At 42.1% G+C, this 19,017-nt stretch overlaps 2 protein-coding genes across 2 annotated transcripts; one reads left to right on the forward strand and one right to left on the reverse strand.

Moving 5' to 3' along the window:
• Nucleotides 1–3,051: 3,051 nt before the first annotated feature.
• On the forward strand, nt 3,052–4,487 carry LOC310857614 (chemerin-like receptor 1; the record flags this gene model as incomplete). Its single annotated transcript, XM_083763360.1, has 2 exons — nt 3,052–3,165; nt 3,642–4,487. 2 exons carry the CDS (start codon nt 3,052–3,054, stop codon nt 4,485–4,487), a joined length of 960 nt encoding a protein of 319 aa, XP_083619486.1.
• Nucleotides 4,488–8,684: 4,197 nt separating this feature from the next.
• Nucleotides 8,685–14,158, reverse strand: LOC310859834 (C3a anaphylatoxin chemotactic receptor-like). The gene is made up of 3 exons (XM_083766595.1): nt 14,019–14,158; nt 10,628–10,831; nt 8,685–10,481 (listed from the first exon to the last, which is right to left on the reverse strand). The coding sequence occupies exons 2-3, from the start codon at nt 10,805–10,807 to the stop codon at nt 9,633–9,635; spliced, it is 1,029 nt and encodes a 342-aa protein (XP_083622721.1). The 5' UTR covers nt 10,808–10,831; nt 14,019–14,158; the 3' UTR covers nt 8,685–9,632.
• Nucleotides 14,159–19,017: the final 4,859 nt, after the last annotated feature.

The raw sequence follows: 19,017 nt of genomic DNA on the forward strand, positions 1-19,017 counted from the left end.
TGTGTGAGGAGAGTGAGAGCTGAGAGTGTGTGCGTGTGCCAGACAGTGTGTGTGGGGCTGGTACCAGTGGTGCTGCTCCAGCCTCCAACCGCAGGAGGGCGTCGACGTGCAGTACAAGCCCACCACATTTACCCACTTTCAAATTAATAATAAGAAGTAAATGATTGTAGTTTTTATGTATTGGACACAGACTAACCAATTTTTTCATCTATTTTATTCAAAACATTTTTGAATAGTTCAACTAGCCAATCTACATTGACACGTTGTGAGCTTGTCGACTGGCCATTTTAACTATTCAAAAATGTTTTGCAAAATAGTAAAAAAAATAAAAAAAATAAAGAAAGAAAAAGGCAAAGAAGTTTAGGGATAATTAAGGGGTTTAGCCGTGACGAAAATGGAGCCCCTAGTCTTTAATAGAAGATTTGATAACGGATTAATCACATTAGAAATATCATCAGTTGCTGATTAATAGACAGATCAGTTCTTTAGAGCAGCAGCATTATTGGCTTAGGAATGGAACAAAAAGGGCAGCTCCTGTATTTTAAAATCAGTTATTATGTGGAGAGACAAATATTTCCTGAGGTGGTACTTCAGTATAAAAAGGTTGGGAACCAATGGTGGGGTGGGAAGCTCATAATAATTTTGTTTGACATATTAGAAATAACATAAGGAAGGTTTCTTATTTACCATATAGTCAAATCTCAAAACAAAGATACTATCTCACACACAACAAAATGACACAGGGGCGGTGCCGGCAAAACTCAATTTCCATCCTTGATTATGGTTAAAGCTGCAATCTGACAAACAGTGATTTTGATTATACGACCTATATGGTTCAAGAGTTATAAGCCAAAGTGGCCTTTTATATAGCGAAAAAAAAATGGCCTACTGAATAAAGAAAATCACACCCATGTGAAGTGAGTGGTGCAACTCTGTGTGGGGGTCCCCGGGGGTCCCCCGGAAGTTCCAGACCGACAGGAACGCGCCCAGGGTGTCGGCCCGGTTCCGGCGAGCCGCCCCGCATCCGAAACGGTCCAGAAATGACAGAGTTACCGTGTGGGGGTCTCTGGGGGGTCCCACTACTGTACTGTACTGTACTGTACTGTACTGTCACACCTGAAATCATCATATATATATATACAGTTAATATGTGCGTGTGTGTTAGGCTTAGGCTGCACAACAGTGACACTTGGTGGTGAAAACCAACCAAACGCTATTTTCATGCTCGGACAAACGCTATTTTCGTACACAGCCAGGGACACAGCCACACACATAGCTGTCTATAGGAGTGGTTGCACCACTCAAAAAACATCGCATTGATGCACCTTGGACGTATCCTCAGTGATGTATCCTTGGGGTCCTCTGGGTTTCGGGTCTCACAACATCATACCCCTCACTCGGTTGACCCAGCCTTACAAGTCCAGATTTACGTCCCAGTAGCTACCCTCGATCAGTCCCATTAGGGAAAAACCAGGGACACACAATCCGCTGCTCCAGAACTACTGGTCGGGCCATCCGGCGTGTGGAGGAACTAGGCACTGTGGGTTGACTCCTGGCCGGGCACATCCTACGCCTCACCAGGTCCAATCTTGCTCTCACCAGGTGCAGCCAGGACCTGTGCGTTGCACCAGACTCCCAGCACCAGACACTTCATTCAGGGAAATGGTGGTGCCGCAGTGACTCCGCTTGTGGCTTGAATGGTTTTTTGAGGCTTCCTCCTCACGGACTGAGAGTATAGATACAAAGTTTGATGCTGATTGGTCCAGCATGTCATATATGTAGCCTGTATACATTTTATATAGGCCTACTCAAATTATAACGGTCTTAGCTATAGCTGTGTGTGTGTGTGTGTGTGTGTGTGTGTGTGTGTGTGTGTGTGTGTGTGTGTGTGTGTGTGTGTGTGTGTGTGTGTGTGTGTGTGTGTGTGTGTGTGTGTGTGTGTGTGTGTGAGTGAGTGAGTGTGTGTGTGTGTGTGTGTGTGTGTGTGTGTGTGTGTGTGTGTGTGTGTGTGTGTGTGTGTGTGTGTGTGTGTGTGTGTGTAACAAAGAAATAAGGAATAATCTGAGGATAGCAGCAATTTACTGTACTTCTTTAAGTGGTCAGATAAACAGAACAGACAGACAAAAGTTAAAGAATAAAAAGAGTCCGCACACCAATTTCTGCTCCCAGATATATCTTTACTTCGATAATGTCCCCAGGTTCATTCATATAATCTACAGTCTATTTTGGAGCGGTCATGTTTATTCATATAATCTATTTTGGAGATGTCATATGAGCACTGTTTGCCATCAGCTGATGATTCCACTCTTCTCAGAAAAGTTGAGTCGTTTTTTGTTTTTAGTATGTGCTTAAAAGGAAGTGGCACAAACCCCCTTTTTCTACAAAACACATGCATTTGATCCAGTAACCATTCTGAGGTGAAGTGACATGCATTTTCCTTCAACAGAAACTTCATTCTTTGCTGTTCAGGTACGTCCTTCAGTGTACTCTGCAGAATAATGGTTCAGTTAGTACAATATAGATTAGATACAGTATTACAGATACACTTTTTGTAATCATTTCATCAGTGTATTTGCTAAAGGCCTTAAAATTGCTTATTCTAAGTCTAAGTCAAATGTTTTGGACAGGAAACAATTTCTGTCTGCCAGTGAAAAGTCGCAGTGTGTGTGTGTGTGTGTGTGTGTGTGTGTGTGTGTGTGTGTGTGTGTGTGTGTGTGTGTGTGTGTGTGTGTGTGTGTGTGTGTGTGTGTGTGTGTGTGTGTGTGTGTGTGTGTGTGTGTGCGTGCGTGCGTGCGTGCGTGCGTGCGTGTGTGTGTGTGTGTGTGTGTGTGTGTGTGTGCGTGTGTGTGTGTGTGTATTATTCCCCCATTAATTAATGTCAGTTTTTGGCTTATCTGTAAAAAAGAAAGTAGTTTTGAAATGACTTTTTTACCGGTAAGCCAAAACATGAAAATGACATTTCATCACCTTGTGTTCTTCCCTTCTGAGGTACAGAATGTCATCTAACTTCTCCCTCTCTCCATCTTCCAGTCTAGTAAAAAGGTGCACGACATGGATATCAATGCCATCGTGGACAAGATCACTATTGTCATTTATACACTCACAGTTTTTCTAGGAGTCGCTGGGAACTCTATTGTGATCTGGGTTGCCAGCTTCAAACTCAAGGTGGATATAAAATATTTTTATTTTTAAAAAGCTACTTTATTAAGTCTGTGGCATAGTTCATTTCCTGATCATTGTCATTTTGTCTCAATAATAATATTATGTTACGGTTAGGGTTAATTTATAGGGGTTAGTTAGTAGAATGCTATAAAAGGTTTCTTTGAAATGTACTATGGTTTGTAAACTTAAAAAAAGTTCACACAATAATACATACAATTTATAGGGTGCTTTTTTAAATACTCAAAGTCACTTTACAGAAACAGAATAAAACACTAGAAAAATACTAAATTTGTTAAAAGGTTAAAAACTATAGAAAAGAATATAAAGGTTACTGGTTTCAAGTGTGGCACTTACAAATGTAATGCGAGTGACTAACACATTAATATAGGCCTACTTCCTCTTATTTTCTCTCTCATCTCTCTCCCTGTCCTCTCCTCTACATTTCTCACCATCCCATCGTCTTTGTCCTTCATCTCCAGCCTTCTGTGAACAACGTGTGGCTGGTGAACCTGGCCGTGGCTGACCTGATCTTCTGCTTCACGCGTGTCCTTTCCCTCGTCAAGAAGCTCTTCTTCAACCACTTGCCCATCAGCATGTTGGCCTGCAAGTTCAACGGATACTTCAAGTACGCCGACATGTTCAGCTCCGTCTTCTTACTGGCCGTCATCAGCATTGACCGCGTGCTGTGTGTCTGGTTTCCTGTCTTCACCAAGAATCGACGAACACTGCGAGCTGCGAGGGTGGCAAGCGCCTGCGTGTGGTTGTTGGCGTCCGTCATGAGCGCTCCGTACTTCTATTACCGAGAAGTGTACGTATGGAAGAACAACACGACCAAATGTAGCCTGGAGGGGAAGGACTCAGACCACACCAATGACAAGGCTGCCACACTAGCGTTAAACATCATTCGCTTCTTGTGTGGCTTCCTGATGCCTTTCATCGTTATCCTCATCTGCTACATCCTGACGGCCATTGGTATCCGACGCACGAGCCTCTCGAAGAAGTCTCGACCGCTTCGCATCTTGGCGTCGTTGGTCATCGCTTTCTTCCTGTGCTGGGCGCCTTACCACTGCTTCCAGCTGGTCAAGATGTTTGACAAAAAAAGCCTGGTGGTAAAGATCGGACTGCCAGTGGCAAAGGCGTTTGCGTACTTCAATAGCTGTGTGAACCCGCTGCTCTACTTCGGTATGGGGCTGGACGTGAAGGAGAGACAGAGCCTAGCTGGGGTGTTCCGCAGGGCCCTGGCTGAGGATGAGGACAGGACAACACCCACCCAATCTCACGTGTGTACCCTGGATGACAGTTGTAGTGGGACGCAAGCCAACTAACGACAACGTGATGCATAGTCAATTTCATTTAGGACATTCGTTAAATGTATGGCCCCATTTTTATGGCATGGCACCAAAGTGTGTCTGTCTGACTGTTTGTACTGTATGCATGTCCCTACAAACAAGGAAATATAGACGTTCTATACCCAAATATGGAATGACTCAATAAGTCAATACTGCATCACTGTACTGTGCGGTTTCAACAGAAGTAAGACGTTTATTTCATGATTTCATCACTGAATCTATAACTCAAACTGGAGCCCAATCTCACGGTTCTCACCCAAACACAGTGAAATAGCACGAATTGGCAATTCTATACATACACGCCTAGAAACCCCCAAATCCGTACTTACACTACTACTGTTTTGACCTAGCACGGTGAAATAGCACGGATTGGCAATTCCGTCTATACAATACTATAGTGAAAGCCATGCCTCCGTCGTGGTCAAAACTACCCAGGCTAGTTTTGACCACGACGGAGGCATGGCTTTCACTAGTATTGTATGTACGGAATTGCCAATCCGTGCTATTTCACCGTGTTTAGGTGAGATCAGGTTTAACATTATTTACAATTCTGCTATTGGGTTACAACTCAGACGGGGTTGAGTCGGTCGGCTCTACCGAACTTTGCATTGTTCAACATGGCAACTCGTGCAGTTTAGCGAGCATGCTCGGTAGTGTCTCTCGTGGCTCAAGTTCGTTAGAGACGTCGCCGCGGCCCCACTGTCTATGCCATAGACAGTGGGGCTGAAATCCTCCCTATAGACTCTATGGGGAGGATTTCAGTGTAATCTGTATGGATTTTGTGGTTTTCTAGGAGTGTATGTACGGAATAGTCATTCATCTTATCTTTCTGAAACAAACATCTGCTCCAATTACTACCTCCAGTTAAATGAGACTAAAACGGAAGTCCTGATCGTTGCCCCTGACAGCATCATTCCCTCAGTGTTGGAACATATTGGGTCCCTCAAGGATAATGTGCGCCCAAACCTCAGGAATCTTGGTGTAAATTTTAATCAAACCATGCATCTTGACACTCACATCTCACAAGTCACCCGCACATGTTTTTTCCACCTCAGGAATATTGCAAAACTCCGCTCACTGGTCTCCTTCCCTGAACTAGAAATGATCATCCACGCTTTTGTCTCCTCACGTTTGGACTACTGCAATTCACTCTGTGGTTGATCTGTTTAAACAAATCAACCACGGATCGCCTCCAGTTTATTCACAATGCTGCAGCCAGACTGCTAACCAGGACCAGCAGAAGGTGCCACATCACCCCAGTCTTAGCCTCTTTACACTGGCTTCCAGTTAAATTCAGAGTTAACTTCAAGGTCCTGGTGCTCACTTATAGAGCTCTAAATGGTCAGGCCCCATTATACCTTACTGACCTAGTCCAACGCTACGTGCCTGAGAGGGCCCTAAGGTCTGCGGATCAGGGTCTTCTAATAATTCCTAGCACCAAACGGAAAACAAAAGGTGACAGAGCCTTTTCAGCCAGGTTGTAGCGACCACACTGTGGAATGCCCTCCCACGGGTGTTGAGATCCGCAGCCTCGGTTGACATTTTTAAAAATCAACTCAAAACTTTGCTATTTGCACAAGCTTTTCCTAATGTAACATAATGGTTGTGTTGTTTATTTTACGGTGCTGTTATTTTTCTTAGATCAATTGTATGTTCCTGTTTTTTGTTTGACTACTATTCTGTTGTATTTTGCCTGTCTTTGTTTTTAATTTCTGCATGTAAAGCACTTTGTGAGTTTTCTCTGTGAGAAGTGCTATATAAATAAAATGTACTTACTTACTTACTTACTTACTTCACTGAAATCAGATTGGATGCCTTGTGTGCGTTCCTTCAAGCACTAGCTGTGCTTTGTCAGTTTGCAACCCAGTCTCACCCAAACACAGTGAAATAGCATGGTTTGGCAATTCCGTATTTCACCGTGTTTGGGTGAGACCAGGTTGCAAACTGACAAAGCACAGTGCTTGAAGGCACGCACACAATGCATCCAATCTTATTTCAGTGAATTATGATGTTTGTTTCAGAAAGATAAGTTTGTTTCAAGTTTGTACTTCTACATTTTGGTTCTTCTACTTGCTTGGTGTGGACAGCCCTTTAATTATGATCCAGTGGCAAAACTATAAACAGAAGGCCAAAGTGGAGTATAAAAGTGAAGTAAGTAGAAGTTTGGACAATGAGAATGTGTATACTGTTATCATAATTTGTTGCCTGAAGAGGGCACTAATGTGTTTTTAGAATTATCAATGATCAAGTGCATAAGTTGTTCAACCTGCCTCCCAGTAAAGTAGGCTTTATAGTTTTTGAGTGGTGGAGCCACTCCAAGGACCAGCAACGTGTGATTGTCCCTATGTCTGTCTGTCTGTTTAGAGTACCAACAGGTGACAAAGTGGCGCTGTTGAGCTTCACTGTACACAGGTGCATGATGGGAAGCTGAGTGTTAGTGTAACACCAGCACAGAGCACAGTGCAGTACAGACTACGGTGTAGCACATGCACAGGTGCATGATTGATGAGGGACAGTACAGTACAGTACAGTACAGTACAGTACAGTACAGTACAGTACAGTACAGTACAGTACAGTACAGTACAGTACAGTACAGTACAGTACAGTACAGTACAGACTACATAGTCCAACAGCCAATAGTCTGACAACCAATAGTCCGACACTTTTACTTCTCACTATCGTCTATATCTTCCACACATTATTCTGTGATACAACAGCGCCCAAAACACTACAATAACTGTTCCAGTTGTATTGATTGATTGATTGATTGAATACTTTATTAGTCAGAAAGGATAACACAAAAAAATCCTGGGCACTTGTTTCCATTGCTGTGTTGGCTCTCAACGAACCAACATGTGTCAGAGTGTATGAATGTAACCAAATGGACCCAAAAGGGTAATTTATTTTACATCTATCTTGCGTCTATTCAGCATTGTACTCACAGTGATGCAGAGTTTCAATCAAATTATTTTAATCCAATTAAATATTAATCCCATACTTGCATTTCTGTCAATTGTTTGTGAATGTAATCTTAACAGGAGAGAAAAACCCCTCTCAAAAATGTGTCCCTCCTTATCCACACTTTAGAACCGGAGCCAAGGACAGAAAGCCTGAAATCAAGATAATGTATAGTCCACCATTATCAATGGCATATCAATCATCACAGCCATATCAGCCTTACTAGCAGGTAGCACTGCATGAATGCATATTGAAATAATCAACTAAATACTTACAATTTGACAAACTACAGTAGAGTGATGCCCGTGGGGCCTCTACAGTGGTGCCCGTTGGGTACTGCATGGCCTACTTGGAACAATGCAAGTTGGAAATGAATGCCCTTACGTCTGTGTCCCTTTTATGCCCATATATGAAGTTCTTTGTCAGGCATGCCCAAATATGGAGTATATGCAGACGTCATAATGATGTCAGAGCAGGCCAGCTCCACATATGGACATATGGCAGGCATATTATGTTCAGAGCACATGATGTAAAACAAACATTGAGACAAAAGAAACATTGAATTGTCTTTATTGTCAATGGCATTTTTTAAACAAAAAATGTAACTAAAAACATGTATATACAAACATGTATATAGGAGGGGCTAGTGCCCCTCAATAATGAACAGTATTTTCATCACACTTCACATTTACAATTATATTTGTACAAAGGCTAAAACACCAAAAAGCCAAAGGCATGGGGAGAGTATGTTTTGCCCTCCGTCCGTCGGTCCGTCTGTGTACAGCTAATCTCCGGCATGGTTAACCCGGTCGATGCCAAACTTTGCACACATACTCCCTGGATGCCAACGATTGAACCTCTGACCCAAATTTTCTAGAACGGCCTGTTATAGCGCCACCATGAGGCAGCTTTTCACATTTTTTACCTACAGTATGACTGCATCGATCTGTATGAAACGTTGCATGCACACTCCATAGACTATAGGCCAGGGACAAACCTTTGACCTACATTTTTCACATCTGCCTTTTATAGCGCCAAAAAGCATCAAACGCAGCATGCAATTTACGTGAAATCTTTCACGCACTTTCCTACTAGGCTGAGGAATATATCGCACCCTTTTCACGTTATTGCTCCACCAACAGGTGGATTTTCGGTAAACACATTTTTGGATCTAAATGCCTCAAATCATCCAATTGCCATAAAAGGCATAAGTGCCACCCTTTTCACATTGGCCTATTAGCGCCTATTAGCGCCACCAGGAGGCCACAACCTGACCTGGCCTATAGTGGAGACCTTTGCCCCCCATGTTTTGTTCATGTATATACTTTTTTTCCTTTTTTTTTCTCTCAATGACATATAATTACAAATAATGCATTCATACAATGTCAACATGTTACCCAACATCATCAATGGCTGTTTTCAGAACTTGTCTTGTTTATACATTAGCAATGTACAATGTCTCATTGTACCGTAATGGAGAACCCAGTGCTTTATGTATTCCCCATGCCTGCAATATTGCCATAATGATATGATGTGAGAAAGAAAGTGTCAGTGTAAATAAATGGCATTGCAACAGCAGAGCAAGGATGAATTTCCCTTTGAAGTGAGTTAGGTTTTTTTTCTGTCCTCTTGTCTTCAATCTGAACCCTAACCACAAGATACTGGACTCATGACTAAGTTTATTACTGGCTTTCCTTTTAATAGTTTCACTTCCTTCTGCTTTGCCCGTCTGTGTTACATTTCTCAGCATTGCTCAAAATAGTTGAAACATGGCTAGGCTATATATGACATAGAAATAGATAGAGTAACTGCCATATCCTGGAGGATAACACATTTTGTTAACTCTACGCATCACAAAAAAATATACATGGAGTATTTACACAATAAAGTAGTTTTTCATTTAAGTTTATAAGCATGGCTTGCTTATTCATTCCTGATAAAATTTTACATTTAGAAGAATCAGTGTAGATGTGAGAATGTGTAGTCCTATACTGTGTAATGCAATAAATTCAATCCTTTCATGAAACAGTCGCTTTAAAACTTAAAACATTGAGGTTTTTTTTGCTTTTTAGGCAACCCTCTTTGAAGGCAAATGACCAGTGGCTCAGAATGGGGTCAAAAACCAAAAAGACTAGTCCACAAATTGAACGAATGTCGGCATTATTAGATCATTTTGCTTTGCGTCCCGCTACAGCTGTCGTCCACCGTCTGTGTGTGAGATTGGGTGCATGATCTCCCATCCTCATCCAGCGCCCTGCGGAACACCCCAGCCAAGCTCTGTCTGAACCTGGACTTCACCTTCAGACCCATACAGAAGTAGAGCAGCGGGTTTACACAGCTATTGGAGTACGCAAGCGCCTTTGCCACGGTCAGTCCGATCTTTACCACCATACTTTTACTGTGAAACATCTTAGCCAGCAGGAAGCAGTGGTAAGGCGCCCAGCATAAGAAGAAAGCAATGACCAGTAAGGCCAAGATGCGAAGCGGTCGAGACTTTTTCGCGAAGCGTGTTCGTTGGATGCCAACGCCCGTCAGGACGTAACAGACAAGGATGACGATGAAAGGCAGCAGGAAGCCACACGAGAAGCGAATTATGTTTAACGCTAGAGTGGCGGCTATGTCATCAGCGTTGTTGGACTCTTTCACCTCCAGGCTACATTTGGTCAAGTTCTTCCGCATGTACACTTCCCTGTAATGGAAGTACGGAGCGCTCAAGACGGACGCCAACAGCCAGACGCAGGCGCTTACCATCCTCGCAGCTCGCAAGGTGCGGCGATTCTTGGAGAAGACGGGAAACCAGACACACAGCACGCGGTCAATGCTGATGACGGCCAGTAGGAAGACGGAGCAGAACATGTTGGCGTACTTGAAGAATCCGTTGAACTTGCAGATGAACACGCCATAGGGCCAGTAGTCGAAGAAGAGCTTCTTGATGAGGGAAAGGACACGCGTGAAGCAGAAGATCAGGTCAGCCACGGCCAGGTTCACCAGCCACACGTTAGTCACCATGGGCTGGGGATGAAAGAGAAATAGAGTGAAGCGACAGGACAGGGAGGGAGATGTGATTATGAGAGAGCGGAAAGTAAATCAGATGTGATGACAAAATAAGAGAAAATTACCTTTTCCCAAAAATGAAAAAGTAAAGGTTTCATATGCACCTTGAGTTTGAAGCTGGCAACCCAGATCACCAAAGAGTTGCCCGTGATTCCCAGAACAACAGTGAGTGTATAAATGACGATAGTGATGCTGTCCACGACGCCATCGATGTCCATGGACGTGTCCTGCCCCTTCTTACTTGATGAGATGGTGAAGACAGGGATAGAGGAGTTGGTCGACATTCTTTATCCCGGAAGGGAGGAACACTAGTGGATGACAAGATATGTTCTGGTCACTTCACTCATATTTGTCTTATCACCTTTCCTCTGACTGTACTGGTTCATTCCACTGATAGTAACAAAAATACATGATTTTTTATACATTAAAGCTATAGCTGAAACCTCAAATACCAAACAATACCATGAAAAGAATGCTTGCATGGAGATGCTCAAACACCTTAAAATGTTCTTTTTTTAGCGCCCTTCCCCGTGGTTTGTAGAAGGGCACGATTTTGTAATATTTCCTTATAAGCACATACTCTGTACCATCAAACACAAGCAATCAAAGAGAAGTTTCTGAGCAGAGGGGACTAGGGCTAGGGGAGTCAGTGTGTGCTTGTTCATGCGTGCATACGTATAGATATAAGAGTGTGTCAAAGGGCAGATGAGATGTCTGTTTGTGTTTTGTCAGTGTGTCTGCATGAGTCGCGTCAAAAAAAAAAATATATATATATATATATATGCCAACCTTGTATGTCCAAACCCCCATATATATATATATATATATATATATATATATATATATATATATATATATATGGGGGTTTGGACATACAAGGTTTCCACTCGATACCCGAGATTTGTACCCACAATTAAGACACAATGGCCACATTTGGAGTCATTCTGAAACAGGAAACAGACTTCTGCAAACTGCATGTTGCAACAAACCCATATGGTGCATTTATATAGCGCCTTTATCCAAGGCGCTTTACATAGATTGTGCATTACATTCACCCATTCACACACACATTCATACATCGATGCCAGCAGAAACCATGCAAGGCACCAAACAGCACATCAGGAGCAATTAGGGTTTCAGTGTCTTGCTCAAGGACACTTCGACATGAACTCTGGGGGAGCCCGGGTTCGAACTGGCAACCCTATAACAAAAAAGAAAACAACCAGATTCCTCTAATATCCTGTGTTCTGCCCACATTCATATTCATTTGTCTTATTAAGCATTTTTGACAGGTTTATGTCCAGTGGTGTAAAAAGTACTCACATTTCTTTACCTAAAAGTATCAATACTACAATACAGAAATAGAGTAAACGTATTGGTATCAAAATATACTTAAAGTACAAAAGTAAAAGTACTCATTGTGCAGAATGTCCCATTTCACAAGTTTTCAAATGTAGCCTGTGAAAGTTTGTATATCGGCTATTTTGAAATGGCCAAAAGGGCTCAAGTGGGAAAAGTATGTTTTGTAATAATAATCAAAATCTACAAAGTAACTAGTAAATGAAGTTTTCAAATAAATGTAGTGTAGTTAAAGTACAATATTTGTCTCTAAGATGTAGTGGAGTAGAAGTATTGTAAATTGGAAACACGTAAAGTACACATACCTCAAAATTGTACTTAATTACAGTACTTAAATTTCTGGGAACCCATTTTGGTGATTAAAAAAGGCTTTGTAAACAATAATTGCACAGGATATGACAAATAACTTCAATATACAAAGAAATGACAATGACCGGTACCAAATAAACAATGTACCAAGTAGGCAACAGATGAATTTATACTGATGAATGGAAACACTTCTGATGATTGTGATTATCAGTCATTGGAGTAAATATGTGGAACTCACTAGATAATGAACTTAAAATGTCCAGCTCAATAAAAACATTCAAGAAACTATATAAAGCAAAGGTCATTGATAGGTATATAGCAATAAATGAATAGTAATGTATATTAAATATTGTATATTATATAATATAGTATATTATAAATTACCTAAAAATAATTACTATTATTGTTAGGGTTGGTACTACCATTATTAAAAATAAATAGTAAAACCTCTCCGAAGTCGGCGGCTCTGACCCGGGGCGAGGGTGTTTTGGGGCGTATAAGTTCTTGTATCCCTTTGGGTGGGCAGTGGGCGCTACAAAATAAGACAGATCTGCCGGTGATGAAGATATATGGCATGGCGAATAGAGTGAGCTAGGTTGCAGCATCAGGCAGGGTGATCAGTGATGAGATGGTTGATTCTCTAGTTCAGAGATTACTAACCAGTGGGCCCTGAGATTATTGCAAGTGGGCTATCACTAGCCCAAACATTTAGAATCTCGTAGAGGGTTTTTTTCGATTCTGACGAATCTCTCTACGAGAGTCTAAAACACAACCCCCCCCCTTTACCGTCGAAAGTTGAACGTTTGTGCCTCGAAATCACTCTTACCTTGTACAAATGCAAAATCTAAGCTGCTTTTAATGTTGCCCCACTTGTTTGTGAGGTGTACGGATTCAGATTAAACACGGAACATGCTTATTTTTCAATAAAAAAAGCTATTTTAATCCACTCTGTCTCGGAATCTGGCGGCCATCTTGCTTTTCTCTCCATTGTAAATGCGCAAGAGAACCCTGGCCGCTAGGGGCGCGGGCAATATTCTGTTGCGCCGTTTACCGCATTTACAATGGAGGATTCAGAAACAGAGTGGATTAAAATAGCTTTTTTATTGAAAAATAAGCATGTTCCGTGTTTAATCTGAATCCGTACACCTCACAAACAAGTGGGGCAACATTAAAAGCAGTTTAGATTTTGCATTTGTACAAGGTAAGAGTGATTTCGAGGCACAAACGTTCAACTTTCGACGGTAAAGGGGGGGGTTGTGTTTTAGACTCTCGTAGAGAGATTCGTCAGAATCGAAAAAAAACCTCTACGAGATTCTAAATGTTTGGGCTAGGCTATCACCATCAACGTTTTCAGGTGGACCCTGATTTAGAAAAGGTCCCCCACTGTTTGACCCAGCTATACTCTTATGGCTACAGAACATACATCCATTACATTTAAAGTGTAGCTTGAGCCAGTTTGTTTACATTGGTCATGATTGTAAACATTAAAACGTAAATCTATATTTTGATTTACAGTTCCAAATTTTACATCCACAAATCAAAATCTGTAGTGTGTGAATGTGACCCAAATGTATCGCAGGTGGTCGAAACAATCCCTGGTGGGGCCTTTAACCAGTTATGCATGGTGATGCAAAGCAAAAATAGCAGATCTACAAGATGTACTTATGATCTACACAACAAGCTCACAACAAGATCTGTTTTCCCCGCGCCTATATAATAAAGAATAAAGAATGATGACATATATATGCTCATCATATATATGAGTGGTTACATTATGTAATGAAATAAAGTTTATAATAAGTAGATCTACATATATATATTCCTTACCTGCTGATATCAAAGTGTTATTCCAGCGCAGCACAGGTCAGGTGGTTTAGTCTCGCCGATCAGAACATCTAAAGGAGGAGGCTCGATCTATAGATGCACATACTTAGAAGTGGAGTGAATGTGAGGTAGTTGTGTTTGGTGTTTCTATTGGTTTGCTTATATGGTAGCGGTGTGTGCGCGTGCGTGCTTTGACCCCAACATCCATGCACTTCCTCTCTCTCTCTTCCTGTTTCCCCTGCTCTTATTTTATTTCAGTTCTCTGTCTCTCTTAGAGAGTCTGTCTGTCTCTCAGCCTCTTTTGCATCATTTTCTCCTATCACCTCTTTCACACAGCACACACACCACCTCCCAGTGAGCTGTGGCGTCCCACAAGGAAGCATACTAGGGCCTTTACTGTTCCTAATATATGTTAATGACATGACATCAGCCTGTGACTGCAACTTGTTCCTGTTCGCAGATGACTCAGCACTGCTGGTCTCGGACAGGAACAAACTGCAGGTTGAAAAGACCCTCAGCTCTGAACTCGGTAGAATCTGCACCTGGCTCGCTGATAACAAACTATCCTTACACCTGGGAAAAACTGAATCCATTCTCTTCGGATCAAATAGTAATCTCAGCAAGGCAGATGGCTTCTTGGTTAGAGTGGGTGACAATATTATCACACGAAAAGATCAAATTACCTACCTAGGTTCCATCCTGGAGGCCAATCTTTCCGGTGATAAAATGGCCACCAACGTAATCAAAAAAGTCAATCAAAGAACAAGATTCCTTTACAGGATCTCCTCACTGGTCAGCAAAAACACCTTGAAGACCTTAACAGGAGCCCTCGTACAAGGTTTCTTTGACTATGCATCCACCTCTTGGTACCACAGCACCTCAAAGGCCCTTAAAACAAGGCTCCAGACCTCCCAAAACAAAATGGTCAGGCTCCTACTTGGCCTCACCCCCCGAACCCACCTCACCCCTGCCCACTTTGACAGGCTGGGATGGCTTAGGGTCAACGACAGAGTACAGCATCTTGCAATGGGTCTGGTCCACAAGATTCGTTACACCACCAAGATACCCATTGTAAAGTCAAACCCCACTTCCACTCCAAATGACAGGTAAAGGACTCAACTCCAATGTCCAACTCAAAGTCAAGTTTTATTTTTCAACTTTTTGCACAGTTTCAGTTGCAGTTGCTTTTGTTGACTTGATTGGTTGGTTCATCAATAAGGTTGAAAACCTTCGAAAACAAAGAAACAGGTTTTAACAACAATGCAAAACAATAAACATCTTTTCAAAACAAGTTCTTTTTAAACATGGTTGATTTTAAACATTAAATATATATATATAAATAATCAAACGTCTTTTAGACAAAGTGGTTTAACTATAGTGTTTTCACACAATGAATGCCAACATGTAAAGTCTTAAAATTAACTTATAAAGTCGACATTTTAACACAGTCTTAAATTAACTCATAAAGTTGACATTTTAACCCAATTATTAAAGTCATTTTCAATTAAACATTTCTGAATTGTAACCTTTAATAAATGATTCAAGTTAAGTAAACATTTAGTATTTTAAATTGAATAAGTGAAGAAAAATATAGCTGAACTTTAAGCTTGTAGATCAGCTCTAATTGAACAAGGCATTTTAAACCTTTAACATGAATTGTCCACATTTTTAGTAGTCTTTCAAATTCTTAAATCATTTTAACATTTCTAACTTGGTCTCATTTTGTAAAGAGATACTTTTAAACATAAATTAAATCCAACTCTCAAGCAAGTTAATGTGTTCCTTCCCCACTTCAGACTGAAGCAGTTGAAGCTACTAAATACACAAATTAGCCTGATTTTAACCACATTAAGCAGAAGTAGAATAAGCAGTTGATACTAAACACACAATTAGCCTGATTTTAACCACATTAAGCAGAAGTAGAATAAGCAGTTGAATAAATATAACAGACCATTGGCGTCTTTGGGGTAGAGCTCCTGGGTAGACCTTCAGCTTGCTTGTTTGTTTTTTGTGAGAGTCACTGTTATGATTACTAGCTTACTGATTCTAATCTAAGTACTTGGACCCTCGTCTGGTTCTGGTGTGTGACGACCCGGTTGACATTTCCATGGTTCGGACAGACGGACATACGGGCAGGCCTGCTCCGGGAGAGAGATTAACATGACACGGAGACTTGGTCACATCAATACAATCACAAGGTTTATTGTCTTACAGGATCATATATATATGCTTGGGTCCTTCACGTCCTAATGACGTCACTGACTAGACATCACAATCACTGCCTGCAGCACGCGGCCTTCAGCGTGCCCCTAACAGACCTAGAGTAGGTTACAGTTCCGGCAGTGCACCTTACCCATATATCCATACACATATATAAGTACATTGCATATTCACGTACAAGTACCTGTTATCAGTACACAGCCTGTTGGATATTACAACAGCTCCACTCTTATGTCATTGAAAAGGACATCAATCATCAATCAATCAATCAATCAATCAATCAATCAATCAAGTGCTGTGGTTATAGTGCGGAAAAGTGTACAATCATGTATTGATACCAAAAAAACCTGGACTCCGCCAGGGAAAATTGTAATCAAGCCTCTCTCGTATCATTTTCATATGATCTCTTTACTTAATCAATAATCATTGATCAATCTCTGAGCAAGCACGCGCACGCCACCTGATTGTACACGAAATGGAGAGAGATAGCAGAAACACAGGAAGAAAAGAGGGGAAGAACAATATATAATATATCTGTACAATATATACACAATTTGAAAATACTAAGGAAAGTTCTGGGACTGGAACAAGGAAGATGGAATGTGGGGATAGGAAAGGGTACATTATAATATCACATTAATGTAATATCACTTCAGATCACTGATCATTTACACTTAACATTACCTCGTGTCTAATTTCAACACTTCTCGGAACAGTCCCTTCTAATCTATTCCTGATTTGCCGAACGCTCCCTGAGCAGTATGTTATGACTCCGTCCTCAGTTATGTCTTATCTGGCCATGTTGTTGCTCTGTCTGGAATGAAAGTACAGCATGTCTAACTGGATTAAATCAGGCAGGACTACCCAAGCCTACCTTTACCTAAGAGAAACAATTGCATTGATAACTGACATTTCTGACATTTATAACATTGATAACTGACATTTCTGACATTTATAACTGACACCACTCTTTTATACCGCTCAACGCCACTCTTTTATACCTCTCAACACCACTCTACACTTGATCTTGCCTGCCTTATCTCCGGAGGCCCTGTGTGAGTGTCATGTTTAGGGACAGTGTATAATAACAGCAAAGAAACACATGTTTTACATTGAGACAAGCAACCACCAGTCATTAATCCAATAAAAAGAAAATGTTGCAAACCGTCCAAGCACCGAAACATTAAAACAAAATAGTCCAAGCGTCCAGGACCCTGACATTACTAGAAAACGTTCACGAGCGTACCATGTTCAAGAGCGTACCAACCAGCCCATTCCAACACACGACCTTAGTCCATGTCACTGGAACCGATACTGTTCATCGTCCAGAGCCAACAGTTCTTCATACTGGCAACCGCGCGCAATCGTCCCGTACCGAATCCATATCAGATGGCGTTGATGATATATCCATAAAAGTTGCGCGCGAACAATCTCGCGCACATCCTGACCCAGGACTTGTCTCATAAAAGTCTGAGCAAAACAGTTCTCCGTCACAAGTGACTAGGATCCTATTCCCCTCATGAGTTCAGGATCCGTGTAATCTGAACATGGGATGTCGTTCAAATGGCACACCTGCATCTGGTCTCCTAGACCCCCCGCTGGGCCGACACCGACCCTCCTGGCCTGCGGTCCGACATGTGACCTGTCAGATACAGACCCTTGCAGGACGCGGTCTGCGTCCGGTGTAGGCCGTGGTTGGTCTGGCCCTGATGCAGACATACAGGGGGTCTGCAGCACCGACGTGCTGGTCTGGCCCGCACCGACGCGATGGTCTGGCCCGCACGCGATGCGGTGGTCTGATGTAGGCCGTGGTGGTTCGACCCTGATGTAGCGTCCGCTGTAGGCCGTGGGCTGGCCCTGACGTGTCATCCGATGTAGGCCGTGGTCTGGCCCTGCTGTGGCGTCTTGCAGGCCACAGTTGCTGTTCGATGCCAGAGGCCATCTCCCTTCCCCGGCTGACCGCTTAAGCCCGCCGGACCTGGTGCATACCAGGGCTGAGTTTGGAGAACCTTTCTGCATTTTGCAGGCTGCTGTCTAGTGTCCTGTGGAAAAACTTGAACAGCACAGGGTCTCCCCCCCCCCAAAAACAAAGAATACACACGCGTATTGTGTGTGTGTGCGTGGGGGCATATGTCCTATCTTCATTGGGTTTTCTTAATCACTATCCCTCCAATTGATCCATCACCCATCCAAGAGGACTACTAATATAATACAATTAAAATTCAAAATGTGTATTTTTTTTGAGCATGTTGCATGGCGCGTCTAATACTTACCGCCCGTGACCCCTGAACACTGGTGCTTTCTGGACCTCTGCCTCGTGCTGCACACCTGCTCTGTGTAAGCAATTGCTAACGGCCCACTGTGTTCTGATAAGACACAGGGCCCTGCTTTATACAGCACAACATTGCTCAGGGCCTTCTCTCAAATTCTTTCACACCAACAGCCCAAACACTCTTGTTATGGATTAATCTTTCAGACCATATTGCGTCATACATCCATACGCAACTACAATTTGTATTTGCCCTCTTGAAACACAATTAAACAGACACATTTTGTACAAACGGCGGTGGGGGACATAAAAACATGAATGATGGTTATTCTGCATGTCTCAGGTCTGGTCCCGCATGAACTGCATTCCTGCCTGCTCCTGTGCGCTTCTGTGAAGGAATATAATTAGGGTTAACTATATTCACCCACTCTTAACCACGCTTGTCAAACACAACGTGGTTTTATCACAGATTATCCTTCTGTACTGCTGGCCCTCCCTAACATTTCTCATGAA

Source organism: Protomyctophum parallelum (genome assembly GCF_964188405.1).
Source record: "Protomyctophum parallelum genome assembly, chromosome: 1".
NCBI lineage: Eukaryota > Metazoa > Chordata > Actinopteri > Myctophiformes > Myctophidae > Protomyctophum > Protomyctophum parallelum.